At 46.3% G+C, this 16,170-nt stretch overlaps 1 protein-coding gene across 1 annotated transcript in view; it reads right to left on the minus strand.

Moving 5' to 3' along the window:
- LOC106815642 (putative glycerol kinase 5) overlaps positions 1-16,170 on the minus strand; it is a 32,198-nt gene that overhangs the window by 10,591 nt on the left and 5,437 nt on the right. The window contains exons 4-7 of the mRNA XM_014820133.1: positions 8,479-8,572; positions 8,009-8,140; positions 7,283-7,420; positions 6,339-6,473 (exon numbers count right to left, since the gene is read on the minus strand). Coding sequence (XP_014675619.1) covers positions 6,339-6,473; positions 7,283-7,420; positions 8,009-8,140; positions 8,479-8,572 — 499 coding nt within the window. The remainder of the gene's footprint in view (positions 1-6,338; positions 6,474-7,282; positions 7,421-8,008; positions 8,141-8,478; positions 8,573-16,170) is intronic.

The following is a 16,170-nucleotide window of genomic DNA, read 5'->3' on the forward strand; positions in this document are numbered from 1 at the left end:
GGCGCGGACTCGTATCTATCCACATGGCCGTCTCACAGGCCAGACAGAAACGGTTGAAATATTAAATAAATACACAATATTTGAAATATACTTTGACTAAGAATTGTACGGGGTAAGTAGCAGCAACAGCGCCAATGGCGGGCGCTATGTGAGGTAGGCAGAGATTTTCTGGGTAGACGGACTTTAAAAAGAAAGACAATGGTGGGGGCGAGTCTCGGAACACGTCTCAGGAGGGTAAAATTATTCCAGTCAGGAGTCCGCTGCATCGCCACGCAACCGCATTTTCGTAGCATTGTCAGGTGCGGTGCACCGTAGGGGCGGATACAAACGCGCCGTTCATCTGCACACACACTGACGCTGCCGGTGGCGAGAGCTCACTCGTCATATGGTTTAGAAGTAAAAGAAAAACCGTCATAGCAGCATATCAGGTGCCTGCTGTACGTAAAATTTCGTGTGAAGTGTTAAGATAGAGAACGAAGTGGGTAATATGAGCGAACAGATAAACGTTGGCGAGAAAATCAAGTAACAAGCCTACTGCGAAAAAATTTTTTGTCAGTGCGGCGGTGCTGAAAGTCACGAATGGTTAAGAAGTGTAACAGGCAGGCCGGGCAATCAATGTTTCTGCAGTATCACAAAGAGTGTCAATTAATGACTCTGTGCGCCGGCGGTGGTCATTTCCCGCCATGAACAACAATGGAGCCATAATGTCATATCAGCCGAGGTGAGAAACAAAGCCAAAGTAAAACCTTCGAGGGCAGGAATGTCATGATTCGACAGAAATGTGTCCCGTGATTCCGCCAGGAGAACAGTGCCAGCTTGTTAGTTGTGAGATCTGCGTTGGCACAGGACGTGACATTTGCATGTATGATGTGTCGTTCGAAAAATCGTAAGATTATCATTCAACATGGAGAGCCCGTAAAATTTTCTATGCAACATCGACTGGTGGTAGGCAAGGAAGAATGAGGCCACATAGAGGCAGATGGAGTAGCCGCGCCGAGCGGATTCGGAGCGGTAGAAGCGCTGCTGTCGTGAAGTGACCCAAGCACCCAGAAAAAATGGGTTTTGTCATCGATGGAGTTGATGACCGGATTTTGCGTTTTAGAAACAGCCAGCTGCAGCTGGAAGCTGTCCTCCGCATATTGTTGTTTAGAACGCCTGTTCAAGGTTAGTTATAAATATTGTCAGTAAACATACAACGAGGGTGGAGTCGTCAGGCGATAGCGATATGAATAGCGGCTATTTGTCTAATGTCAGGGCATGTCGATTATCAAACATACATAGAGAAAAGAGGCGGGGCCCCAAAATAGAACACCTTGCGGGGACACCCAACGATAGGGCACTTCAGCTGATAATGACTCCCATATAAAAAATGCTTTGGAGTATCTGTTAGAAGGTAGAAAAACTCTGCGAAAATTTGCATGCGCAGGGCATGTCATGCACATCTATAAATTTTCAGCTTTTTAGAGTGAAGAAGAGAGTGATCAAACGGGAGATCGACGACGTGCTTTACGGAAAATCAAGTATGAGAAGCGTGCCAGATAAAATATGTTCAGGGGCTGAATGCGATGGCATTTGGTAAAAATGTCAGTGAGGGTCTGATGAGAGCAGTACTAAACAGGAGATAAGCCTTTCCTAAAGCGCAGATGGATACTTGGGATAAGAGAATTGTGCTGTTTGTAAAAATTGAGTTATACAAATCTATGGCACATCGTCTATTTCAAGGAGCTTGCTCAGGGATAGGTAAGACAGATATACCTAGAGAGATGCTTCATGTCCAGAAGTCGAACCCAAGTCTTTGAATAAGGCATATACTGTAGCGACTTTCCAAATCGGACGGGAAATATTTTTGGGGGCCGAAATACACGATATTTAACACTTTTGCCAATGAGGGAAGCATTAAGACATGTGAACCGAGTTTGAAGAAAACGCCATCTATTTCCATCTAATCCAACGGCCTTACAGGTGTCAGGTCGGTGAGATACTGAAATTAGCAAAATAAAGTAGGTTATGCCGAATACTAAAATAAGTGGAAGCACGCGACTTTTTGCTTGACAAAGTCGCTCATGCTGACAAAGGTTAGGTTGCTCAGTATTGAGGTCTTCTCTCCTGTAGGCGTCCGCTCACTGACTCAAGAACAGGTTCAGGTGTAAGCTGTCCTCCTTTGACGATCGGCGGAGACTGGTGGTGAAGAAAGCTGACGGCGGTGGTTTACGATGGACCCTAGGATCTTGGAAGATCACCTCAAATGCTCAGCTGTAGTACGGTGGCGGCCCTCAAATGCAGCTTTCGGTAGTCGATCCTTTCGTTCGCGAGGCCTGGATCAATCCGATTAAACTTGGTTCTGATTCGGCGAGGCGGTAATCCCACCTCCTTCTTCTTGTCCTCATGCGCTGGGCTGGATTGTCTGCAGATGTCCTCAGACATCCAGGGCTCTTGCAGATGCTTCTTTACCTCGTTTCGCACCAGCAGGGGCGATGTTCGTGCGATAAACGGGATGGTAGAAGCAAACACCGAAGTCCGAAGAGCATGGCTTCAGGGTGCGTCGTTGAAGCCATGGAGCAACAGCGAGGTCCAGGGCGCAGGAGCCAGTCGGCGTATGAATGCATCCGAGTGCAGCCATGGTTCTTGACCTCTACGGTATTGAATTTTTATGTGGGTGGATGGTTGTTTCAGCAACGGCCAAAGCAACGATTAACCATGACACCGGCGTTCATGGTCACTCAGGCCTGATTGAAGGCGAGTTGCAGAGTATAACTCAGGATGAGCTGACGAGGACCTGTCAAGACCACGTGAACTCACATCAGTCACGCGAGTGTCCGGCCAGGTGATGGAGTTGGTGGAGACCAAGACGCTGTCATAGACTGCCACGGAATGGGGGCGCTCTCACGGTCACGACTCAGGAAATCAAAATTGAAGTCACCGCATCAAGGATGTTTCCTTCTGATCCAGAAAAGCCTTTCAACCTGCGCGCAAGAATCGCCAATGCCAGCCTACAAGGGGGACGGTGGAGGGTCGTATCCCAGCACACAGACAGGAAAGGGCTTACGTGAGGGGCCCGGATCTCATCCAGATTGATTCGACTAGGGCTATTGTCAAGATTGTTACGTCGAAGGCAGGTAATGCCCCTGTCCAGGATGTAGAGAAGACTCCACCTTCTTCTCAGCCAAATGATTCCGGTCTCACGGTAAGAACGTAACTCTGGAAAGTCAATCTGCATGAAATCTAAAATCGTGTGGTGTAGGTGGTGCTCATCACACCCCGACGCAGGGGGAGGTATGCACGGGGAATGGTCGGAGAAACTGGCAGCTCGAAGCATTCATGACATTGTTCCCATAAAGACTGGACGTTCATGTGACGCATGGTGATTTGCCCTTTCTTTGGTCCATTCAAAGAGGTGATGAAGGTGGTGTAGATGGGTGGAGGTCCCGGGTTAAGATCGCCCACAGGTCCAGGGTTGCGGGCCAACGCTCCAGCCCAGCAAGAGAGCAATACAGTGGCCACCAGTAACCGAATCAGGGGATAACTGTGTCCGCCGCTGGAAAGGCTGAGCAGATCCGTCCCCCCGCCGTCAGGAGTGGCATAATGGCACCCTAGAGCAGGAGTGGCGGATGGAACTGCTGGCTGTGTTTGTTTCTCTGGGCCAGGCCGGTAGCAATCAAGGCCTGGAACGGCATACGGCATATAAAAATGCGCCTAAATCACCAATCGTGCGCACTCCCAGTTAGCTTCATTTCATGTTTTGATCAGTGGGCACATAATGCCATAATGCATTGCAACAGCAATTTTATGTTTGATCGCTGAGACTGGCCATCGTGCTATTGAAGTCACAGCGAAAGAACAACAACAGAAAACTCCCAGTAGTGACGCTTGAATCCTGCGCATCTAACCAATCCTCAAGCATTGAACAGCTCAGCATACGCAGGCACCACTTATACGTTAAATCAGCACCTATTGGCAGTAAGATAACGGCACATCGACTTCCCAAACAGTCATTTTGGAAAGGGAGGCAAGGCGCAAAAACGCGACCCAACCACGTGGATGAAAGAACAACAAACACCTGAGGACAGAGAGAGGAAGGAATCAGGAGGGAGGTGGGGTGAGGAGGGACAGAAACCGCCTGCAGGGAGGACAGGGAGGGAGGTGAGAGTGAGACGGGACAGAATACTGGCCTGCAGGAGGACAGGAGAGAGGTGAGAGTGAGGAGGGACATGAAACTGCCGCAGGAAAGGACAGGAGGGAGGTGAGAGTGAAGAAGGGGCAGATACTGCCTGCAGGAGGGACAGGGAGGAGTGAGAGTGAGGAGGGACAGAATACTACCGCAGGGAGACAGGAGGGAGGTGAGAGTGAAGGAGGACAGAATAGCTGCCGAGCCAGGGAGAGGGAGGTTGAGAGTGAGGAGGCGGACAGAATACTGCCTGCAGGAGGACAGGAGGAGTGAGAAGTGAGGAGGGACAGAATACGTCTGCAGGGAGGACGACAGAGGAAGTGAGAGTGAGGAGGGACAGCAATACTGCCTGCAGGTAGGACCAGAGACGTGAGTAGTGAGAGGGACAGTATAACTGCCTGCAGCGGAGGACAGGAAGGGAGGGGTGAGAGTGGGAGGGACAGAATACTTGCCTGCAGGAGGACAGGAAGGGAGGTGAGAAGTGAAGGAGGGACAAGAATACTCTGCAGGAGGACAGGAGGAAGGTGAGAGTGAGGAGGTGACAGAATACGCCTGCAGGGAGGACAGAGGAGGTGAGAGTGAGGAGTGAACAGAATAAACCGTGCAGGAGGACAGGAGGGAGGTGAGAGTGAGGAGGGACAGGAATACTTGCCTGCAGGGAGGACAGAGGGAGGTGAGAAGTAGGAGGGCAGAATACTGCTGCAGGGCAGGACACGGAGGGAGGGAGAGTTGAGAGGGACAGAATACTGCGCTGCAAGGAGAACAGGACGAAGGGTGAGAGTGAGGAGGACAGAATACTACCTGCAGGGAGGAACAGTGAAGGGAGGTGAGAGTGAGAGAGGGACAGAATAATCTGCCATGCAGGAGGAGGGAGGTGAGAAGTGACGGAGGGAACAGAATACTGCCTAATGGAGACAGGAGGGAGGTGAGAGTGGAGGAGGGTGAGCATGATATAACTGGCCTTGCAGGTGAAGGAGCAGTGTGCCGCCCGAGGATGAGGGAGGTGAGAGTGAGGAGGGACAGAATACTACTGCAGGAGGAACAGGAGGGAGGTGAGAGTGAGGAGGGACAGGATACTGCCCTGCAGGGGATGACAGGACAGGAGGTGGAAGAGTGAGAGGGACCAGAGATACTACAATGCAGGGAGCGACAGGGAGGGAGGTTGAGATTGAGGAGAGGACAGGAGAGTACTACCTGTAGGGATGACAGGGGAGGAGGTGAGAGTGAGAGGGACAGAATCAGCTGCCGTCAGGGAGGACAGGAGGGAGTGGAGAGCTGAGGAGGACAGAATACTGCCGTCAGGCAAGGACAGGGGAGGGGCTGAGAGTGGAGGAGGGACAGAATCTGCCTGCAGGGAGGACAGCCGGAGGGAGGCTGAGAGTGAGGAGGACAGAATACTGCTGCAGGGAGCACAGGAGGGAGGTGAAAGGTGAGGAGGGACCGAATATGGCCTGCAGGGAGGACAAGGAGGAGAGGTGAGAGTGAAGAGGGACAGAATTACTGCCTGAGGAGACAGGAGGGAGGTGAGGAGTGAGAAGGACAGAATTAATCGCCTGCAGGAGGACAGGAGGGAGGTGAGAGTGAGGAGGGACAAATACTACCTGGTCAGGGAGGACAGGAGGGAGGTGAAGAGTGAGGAGGAGACAGAATACCTGCCTGCAGGAGGACAGGAGGGAGGTGGAAAGGGAAAAGAATACACTAGCACCTCGGAATTGCATCAGTAATGACTCCACTACTGCATGAATGGTTTCGCCTCCCCTCACATCACCTCACACACAGCCGACATGCTATATACCACTAAACCCAAGTAAACAACAGCGATAACGACGAAAGAACCTCATAGTTACGTTTTACTCGCTCCTCATACTACGGAGAGGAAGTGAATTCCTGGAGGCAGCATGAAACACAACATGTAAACTCTTAGCTGATCATGCGCTGGGGGAGGGGGGGGCGAATGAAAACAACTACAGTCCACAGTAACAGAAGTAACCATCCACAGTCAAACTTACCGGAAAATCAAAGATGGTACACGCTTCATTAGAGTTGATTAACGTGAGTAATTACCACAGCCGTGACCTTGACACGCGTCACGCGCTCGTACCACAGCCGTGACCTTGACACGCTTCACACGCGTACCACAGCCACGACCTTGACACGCGCCACACACACGTACCATCGCCGCGACCTTGATTGGGGCACCGAATACCTCGGGCAGAGTTTCGCCGAAGTCCCCGGCAGTGTCGACAAGGCGTGGCAGCATGTCCATCGGCAGACCAACGAGTCGCAGGATGATGGAGCTCCACTGAAGCTGTAGCAGAACGACGGCAGGCGTCATATATATATACACATATACACAGGGTGCGAAATTAACGGGAGTCCGGAATCAAATACTCCCTGCTTTACTGTCGGACTCCCCGATTTGACATAGGCAGGAGTCGTGTGACTCCCTGAAAATTCTGCTATACTAACTAGTTCGTTCTAGAGCATGGCCTGACGGAATTACCGTATTTTTTCAGCAAATATCCAAATATCCATTTGGCAGACGTGCAACCGCATGAATCTTTAAAATAAGCACATGCGTTATTGTTAATATCTTTAATTTTGAACTTCAGACTACGGACGCCCTCATTTTGCTGCGGACTCCCTCTTTTTGAGGGCAGGGAGTCCGTTGGACTCCCTTGTTCAAAAGTTAATTTCTACCCCTGTATATATATGGGGTCATATATATTATATATATACATATAAATATAGAAAGAGAGAGAGATACTATAGCTCATAGGATCTATGTCCCCCAGGGTACTGCCGGAACGTACCCTGGTAACTATCTGATGTGGTTAGGGTTAGGGTTAGCCAGGGTTAGGGAGTAGGCGTAGGCGACTCCCTAGACTCGTTAGTGGAGTAGGCGAGGTACGGTCCGGCATATTAGATAGTACCAGGGTACGTTCCGGCAGTACCCTGGGGGACATAGACCCTCTCAGCGATACTATATATGGATGTATGTATATAAATGAATACTGACATGGGAATGTTGCTTAAATGCTAGATGTTCACGACTGGAACAGTGTGTTTGCATATTGCACTGATAAAAATGATGCTGTATTGATGTTGAGGTCATACCAGATACGGATCAAACAGAAGTGTGCTGCTGGCACTTGACCAGTCTACAAGGTGTTTCTTTCCTCCTGTCAGTTTCCATAGCAACCATGTTTCGATAGTTCCAAACATGACTTGCCCCTCGCATGACCGTCTGTTCATCTAGAATGTACAAATGAGTCAATTTAGATATCTACACACACACGCGCGCATGCACGCACACACGCATGCGCACATGCACGCACGCACACACACACGCGTGCATGCACGCACACACGCACGCGCGCATGCACGCACGCACGCACGCACGCACGCACTCACACGTTATTTTAGGTAGATAATTAATTGGTCAGGAGTGTAACCATCTAATTCCACTTCTTAAATTTCAATTGTATCCGTATAATATTAATACAGTGGTTCCCAAACAGTGGAGCCGGAAATTTTTATTCTGAAAGTGCGGCCCAGAGAAAAGTTTGGGTACCACTGGAATAATAATCAGTGCGCGTGCGTGCGTGTGTGCGTGTGCGTGCCCGTGCGTGTGCGTGTGTGCGTGCCCGTGCGTGTGTGCGCGTGCGTGCCCGTGCGTGTGCGTGCGCGTGCGCGTGCGTGCCCATGCGTATGTGCGCGTGCGTGCCCGTGCGTGTGTGCGCGTGCGTGCCCGTGGGTGTCCCGCCCACATGGAGTCTGCGTGCATCCACGTACGATCTGGGACTCACGTTATTTCCAACGATGACAACGACGAACACATACCTCTGCGTTGTGATCCAACAGCCAGCGGAGTCTTATGGGCAACGTCTCTGTCTTGAACTGGAAGACAGTGGTCGCGAGGTAGCGTTTGTTTCTCGTCAGGGAGTAGAGGCACCTAGAGCCGGCGCGTAGAGCCTGGGAATGTGATAGGGGAGTGTTCACACACTCAGGCCTGATAACAGCCCTGCTACATGCACGCATGCGCACTCGCGCACGCACGCGCACACGCTCGCACGCACGCACGCACGCGGACACGCCCACACACACTAAACTAAGGATCATTTTCATGCCAGCATCCCACAATCTCTCGACTAGAACAGCTACTACTGATTTACTTCTACAGGTCGCTAAAAACTTTTACACCCTGCCCGTCACAAACCCACACTTGACATTAGGCCCTCAGAACCACATGTCTATCGCGTACAGATGTGTGACTGCTGCTATAGCCTGTGGAGCTACTCTGTGAGCCTCACCTTGACAGTGACACAGTTGTTCCACGTGTGGCAGTATGCATCGAAGCGCGTGTCCTTCCACGTGATCAATCTATGGAACGGTTTACCCGTCTCCCTAAAACACATCACGCACACACTCGTGAGTAAACACAAACCAACGCCTTTCACTGAATCCACTCATGAATAGTAGCAATATTTACACTTAATACACCTGTAGATCATCTAATGCAAAGAATCACATTGATATATTCCATGCATACCGAAAAATAGCGATATCCAAGATTTACATACAAGGAGTAAGTATTTTAAAAATATGTTATATTTCATTGAATATATCTTGTATAATTTTGAAAGGAATTATGAATTCATTTCATAAACAATTAAAGAACTCCTGTTTATCAGGGTAAAAAAATCTTTTTTTTTCACCAGAGCGATTTTTCTGACTTGTCAAAAATTTACCAGAGCCATTTTTTGAAGCTCCAGAGCCATTTTTTATGTATCCAGAGCCATTTTCATAGTTTCAAATTTTCGAAAAATACGTAATATAATGTACTCTTATTTTATTTGTGGGGATGGGGACATATCAATGTAAATTGTATGTATTATTAATTCCATGAGTGTGTCAAATTTTCTGTTAATAGATGTACCTATAATTATATTTACATTACTACATATCACTAATCACACTAATTGTAACTCATGATCCAAACATCCTTTGAATCCATTCGCATTCACAATGCCGCCTCCGAGGCTCCGACACCTCTGAAAAAATATATGTCAGTGAATCCATGGCTTCCTAAATCAGGTAAAAGTCATTTAGTCATTAGAGGCAGCGACATGTTATCATAAATTTTTTTAATATTTAGGAATGCACTCAATGCAGAGCAAAACTATTTTCTCTCTCTCTTCTCTCTGCTCCCGCCCCCGCCTCCCCTTTCTTCTCTCTCTGTCTGCCTCTTCACGGCGAGACATTTGCCGATCTCATCCGCGCGGCAGCGCTTAGGATGCAACAAGCGCAAAGCTTGTGCCACGTCAATCTTCGTATCATGTCTCTCTGGCATCGAGTGTCAAGGCAATATATATGAAACACACTTCGATCACAACCTACGTACATGTGGCAAACATCGGGGTAAGATATTGAATATCATGTCAGGGGGGTTAATGACAAACCATGTCATGATTGACTCCTGAGTATATAGGCCCTATGTGTAGCAAATACTATACATAGCCTATGTAAGCTGGCGATAGTAACATTTTGGCAATGAAAACTGAGTGATCACTCAGGGCGTAAATCCGTACCGAGGTAGTGGGGGGGGATGATCGGCGATAGCCGGCGGGCGAAGATTAACCATTGGCTGCCGCTAGCAGGTCGCGCGTGCGCGTAGGCATGCGCCAGTGCTAAGAAGGGGCTCTGGGGCATGCCCCGCCCAATAAAATTTTGAAATATTTAGGACCATTTTCCTGCGAGTCATAACGCCAACTACTGTGGCCATGATTCTGTCAATGTCTGATGACACTATCTCAACCGGCTATACTCAACCCTAAACAAGTTAGGATTCAAAAACACTTTTTTCATGACTTTTCAGAGAGCGTACACAGTTAGGTTTACTATAGTAATAATACATGTAATTTAAACACAGGTAAAGAAATTGCAATTTAATGCGACATTTCACCCCGTGTTTTTGTAATGTGTTGCAACATACTTTTTTGGCTATTCTTTTTTTTTCTCTTTTTCTTTTTGAATCTCAGGGGGGGGGTATATTTGTACAGGCCATCCCCCCTCCTTCAAGAGCGGGGGGATGCATCCCCCATCCCCCCCGGGATTTACGCCCCTGGATTCACTACACTGGCACTATCTGTTACTATCAATTCGATCAACTTTGTCTCTCTACGTCTTCCATGAGTTACGATGTTACTGGTCATTTATCGACTATAACACATGCATGCTAGGATTGATAAAGTGATCATAATCATGGAGGTGAGAGGTGGAGTGGGAGGGAATGCAAATGATCATCATGTATCTTCTTGTGTACACCGTCTCGAGACATGCACTCTACAGGTTGATAACAATAGAAAAGATCAGCAGAAAATCGTATATATATGCTATCGAAATTACCACACATAGGCCTACATGATAAAAAAAAAAGCGTGCAATAGAGGGAAAATAATTTCTTCTTGCTGGATGGAGGGATCAACAGTTGAGGTAAGGTTTACGCATCATGCTACTATCGGAATTTTTTAAGGATTGCAAATAAATTTTTTATCACCATAATTTGCAAATACAATGATGGCAGAAACATATTTTGAAGGATGAAGGGGTAGCGAAAGACCATAGGGTCCATCGAGTCAGCTATTCCTTTATTATGTACAGTAGACATAATATTGAGGGCATAGATATTCGCTGTAATTGCAAATGAGGAAAAGTTGTAAATAAATTTGCAAATAAAAGTAAAGTAAAGGTGCAGTATGATACAGTGATAAAATAGCAAGAACACGTTAATCAGTTGAGGCAAGTACAGGTCTGGAGCAGCCTGTACCGATCCCGCCTGTACACGCCGCCTGTATGGTTTAGGGTAGGGTTAGGGTTAGGGTTAGGAAACTTAGGGTTAGGAATTAGGGTTAGGGTTAGGCCGAGTAGGCGTAGGCGACTCCGCTAGACTCGTTAGTGGAGTAGGCGAGGTAAAACGGGGAACGGGGGACGGGCAAAAAATACGGACAAACAAATAAAACGGAAAAAAAAAAGAGAAAAAAAAAAAAAACAAAACGGAAAAAAAAACGTCGGGCGGCATATAGTATAGTACGCATGGGTACGTTCGCGGTATACGGACCGTACCCAGGGTACGTTCCGGCAGTACCGGCTGGGGGACTATAGACCCTTTCCAGCCTAGTATCCCTGCAATGGAAAACAACTGGATACATGCCAGGAATAAGGAAAGAGGACATGAATCTAATGAAGTCCTATGACACTGAATTAGTTATCAAATAACTTAGGTTGATGCATAGTCATTATAGAGAACTTTCAAAATACTAACTTATTATATTTAATAATACTAACTGTTGCTCGTAGGCTGCGAAATGTAAAAGGAGATAGAAACATACACTTGGAGAAAGCAAAATATACTATGTGCATGTGATAGCAGTGTAGGCCGTAATTATAATAATTGTTTCTTAGGATATATAGCAAATTAATTTCTCAAAAATATACGCAACTTGCTTTTTGTCCAGGTGCATATGACAACAATTTTTCGTATCCGTTGCTCTAGTTATTTTACGTTTTGGCGTTTCCGTATATGATAGTGCTAAACACTTTATAAAAAAAAAGCGCGTAAGTTTATGAAATCGGCGGTGCTCGTGCAACATTTTTCGTGCTGCTAGGTCCATGCTATTTGTAAACGCTACCGTTATTGGTCTCTGCGTGGCAACACGATCCAATCATGAATTTCAGGCTATTGATTTGTGCTTCTATATTGAAAATGGCAGCCACGTTTGCTATTCTATATCTAATGTTGCTTCGTTAGATCGATTTCGTATCGGTTGTTAAGCAGGCTGTTATCCAATCTATTATTTATGCTATTTCTGTTATACTGTTCATAAGTAAATATTTTCCTCTAAATTAGGAATATGCATCGAATCGAAATATCTTAGTTTGTAAATAAAACGGCGTGTTTATTGCAATTTGCTATACCGCTACACAGCAATACGGTAATGTACCGGTACGTAAACATCGGCAGCAGGCCTGTATGCACGCCATTTCACTGCATTTGTTTGTGTAATGCCAGTTTGATGTGTCAAATGATATCTAATTAATCTACGTACATCTGCCATGGCATTAGCCATGTAGCATGTTGTTGACAATTGCCGTTCAGCAGGGCCGAAGTTCGGCAAGCTGAGTACAACCCTTGTCAACTCACACACGTGGCTTGGTGTGCAATTGTCCTTTAACAGGTTTTAGGCCATGGGTTTTTTACTAAACATGAAACGTTGTAGGCCGATGTTCCGAAAGGTCAGAACATAATGCCCTACGGCCAATCCTAGTTTTGGCCTTGGAACTTTGACAGGGCTGACGTTAGGCAAGCGTGTACATAGCCATGGAGGCCAGCAATGAAAATTGTCAGTCTGACAGTTCAGGTCAGTCGTTCTGTGCTTTGTTGTTGTAATTCACTAAAGACTGCCGTTTACTGCGTAGGTGTGGAATCTGCAGCGTGTGTCGTGCGTTGAGAGGGATGGAGGCAGAATGGAAAGCAGAAATATTTGAGTGGAAGATAATAGTAACGACTCTCCCTGATCCTGCATACATCTTGCTATCGAGCATTGGGGACAACAACACTGAGGTCTACAACGTGGTAGCAATGCTAATGCTAAGTCCGTTGGAATAGGTTCAAAGAGGGGTAAGTTAATGTAGCCCTTATAAAATGTACTTTATATGCTCACATAATATAAGTGACACTTAACATGTTGATGATATAGGTGACATATTCCATTAGAAACCTTTCGGCCCAATGATAGAGAACATGGTCCCAATGAAACCAATGTGGGCCTAACCCAAACGCCTAAACCTATACCCCTATCCTAACCCTAAACGCGCTAACCATAACCCTAACGCATATACGCCTAACGCATAACCCTAACCTATTATATTGATTAAATATAATATTTATATTGAATGTAAATGACATGGTTTATTGGACGCCATGTTCTCTAATTCTTGAAACGCTAACCTTTCTTATACCCACTTGTAGGTCAATATGTATGTAACTCTTAACGTTTGTGTTATATCTACTGCAGATACAACTTCTTTAGCCCTCAAGCCGGGATGGGTGGAGATGGATGAAGAGGTTTCCTATCCAACAGTTCATTGATGTTGTCAAAAAATATCTTTAGAGAGTACGTATGATTTTGTTTTGCCTCTATTGAACGGTTGGCAATAGTGCTTATTCAATTTTGAACTATATATTTTAGTAGCGTACAGGCATGATCTGGAGAAATAATTAATCGAAATCCGCAGCTTAGTCGGAATGCAAAGATATTGATATTGTCAAGAGCGGATAATACCTAGAGTGTACAACGGGAAAAACGGGAAAATAGTGCTATTTCAGCGACTACATTATTCTAGCGAGGTTTGCCTGAGGTCTAGAATAATTTTTCTATGGTAAATTGCATTAAGCAGAATTCTTTGCTCTCTAAAACAAGACCAACCCTTTGTCCATACCGATACTCCTAAGGGCGGAGATTATCGGCTCCTAAAACCTCCCTCCCACATTGCAAACGCCCCCGACTTCGTGAATCCACTTCTGCCACGCATCTACACGTGGGTAAGCATTTTGGCTTATGCGTTTCCGTCAGCCAGCTTGGAGGCTGATTAATTGGATGTCCATATGCCCAAATTTGGTACTGTTACTACACTTAGTAACTGAGGCTCTGCGTTGTAAAAAACTTGATGAGGCCGGAGCCGGTGCCATTCATGAGCGGCGTTAGCCGCTGCTACGAAAGATAATGGAATGATAGGGATAGGCGATGCCCGCCGAATCTGTCAGCCTATAATAACCGACGAGGCCGTCCATATCATAAATCCCTTTTACTCGCGCGAAGAAAAACCGAACTATTCACGAAGCAACGCCTTAGCCGTGTAGGATGGTGGCAGAAGTGCGATTCGAGGTTGGCGTTTTGTGCATGTGGGGAGGGGAGTGTTAGCGAGCCGATTATTCTCGCCTAGGAGTATCGTATTGAAAAGCGGTTTGGTCCTGATGTTTTAGAGAGCATAAGAATTCATGCCTTTAATGCAATACCATGAAATTATTCATAGACTCGCAGCAAAGTAGAATATGTAGTCGTGAAAATAGCACTATTTCGCCGTTTTTTCCCGTTGTACACTGCTAGTATTATCCGCTTGATATTGTCTATGTAATTGGTAGTAAAGTCCAATTAGCCATGCAGTCCTGCTCGCAAGTTAGGCCAGTCATGCATGAGACAGTGGGGACAGGCTATTTTCACACTGACGTAATAATTATTAATCCTGAATTCTCTTAAACATCAAAATGTCTTCATTTTGTTTTTACCGATTTTTGTTCATATTTCTCACATCAATGTTTTAACCGCGCTGTATATTTATTATATATTTGCGCTTTTGGGCGATTGCGGATGACCGTTGCCTAAAATTTAGTGAATTTTGACAGGAGCCGGAATATGCAAGCAGCTGATGTCAATCGTTATGGCCATCTCCACCACAGAGGAACCACCTTTATAACTTGTGGGATCGGTAAATTTTTTTTTTTTTTTTTATTTTATTTTAAGCAGATTATGAGAGCTTATAAGCTCGTAGCACACACAATAAAGCTGTGTGCGTATTACATGTAAGTGGAGTTTGTATTCCATACACAGCAGAGGAAAAAATACACGGGCGCGAGCAGAGCGATTTCGCTCTGGTTAAGCTCTATAAATGCTCTGGTAAGAACAATAAACGGGAGCGATTGCGCGCGATGAGAAAATCGCTCCGTGGCCTGATAAATTGAAATGTACACAAAGTACGTATGTAAAGCGAGCGCTACATATATACACCGTGCAGTGCAGCAGCGTGCCTTTAAGCTAGGTGTTACACTGACGATTATATTGAAGTCAAGTTGGCGTTTTTCTTCTTTCTACCAACCTCTCTATATATATTAGGGCTGCTAACGATACACAGCCTCTTGATTCGATCCAGGTTGTCGATATTAGCCTTCTCATTCGATTCCTTCGATCGCATCCCGAAAATATGTACAATGGTTATCTTATTTTAAATATTTTCATAATTACTGCAAAATATAAATTATTAGAAAATGCCAATGGAATACTAAGATGGTGAATAGCCTAGGGAGTCTAGAGAGTATACATATATACACTGCACAGTGGCCTGATAACATTGTGGTGAGTTTCACCCAGAGCGCATATAAATCACCTTATCTCACCAGTGATTTATATGCTGCTGGCCTACACTTTCGGCAGTATATGCTAGCGTAGTGTCCGGCCATCTATTGGTAGGACAAAAAGTAATATCCGGAAAGTGGAAACCGAAATCGGGGAAAAATATCGAGGCATCGGATGCCGAGGGAAGAGTAATCTCGTTACGCGATTCGATTTGGTGGCATCTTACAGGCCCTAATATATATTAGTTCAAAGCTCTTACGTTATTCCGACCGGCGGAGGCGGCAAACGTTTCAACATTTGACCCAGTAGCGTGCGGCGCGGCCGACCGCGGATACGCCATTTTGCATGTACTTCGAGTGTCGCCTAGCCGTGCCGCCTAAACAAAACGTTCCCCTGCCTCTCCCCCTAGGGTGGAGGGACACACCCCACTGATTGCTGTTGGTCTGGCACTTGGCAAAAAACGTCCAACTTGCGTGCTCCGAGTGTGGGGAAATTAGAACTATGTTCTAATGCTTCCGACTCGCATGCTTATCGCGATTTCGCTGGGACGTGCGACTTTTTGGCGTTATACACTAGCGATTGTCAGTTGGCCATAAACTGGCCAAGTTCGTATTGGCGATCCAAACGAAAAGATAACATTGTTCATTTGCTGGTATGTTTATTACAGCGAGTAACAAAACGAATAAGCAAGGCTAGGAATAGTGACTAGTGAAGCATGATGTACATGTAGAGAGAGGAAGAGTGAGAAGGGGAGTGGTGGGACAGCAATGGTAGTATGGTACTAATGATAGAAGCTTAGAAGATGGGAGAGGC

The sequence above is a fragment of the Priapulus caudatus genome, unplaced genomic scaffold (genome assembly GCF_000485595.1).
Source record: "Priapulus caudatus unplaced genomic scaffold, Priapulus_caudatus-5.0.1 Scaffold1167, whole genome shotgun sequence".
NCBI lineage: Eukaryota > Metazoa > Priapulida > Priapulimorpha > Priapulimorphida > Priapulidae > Priapulus > Priapulus caudatus.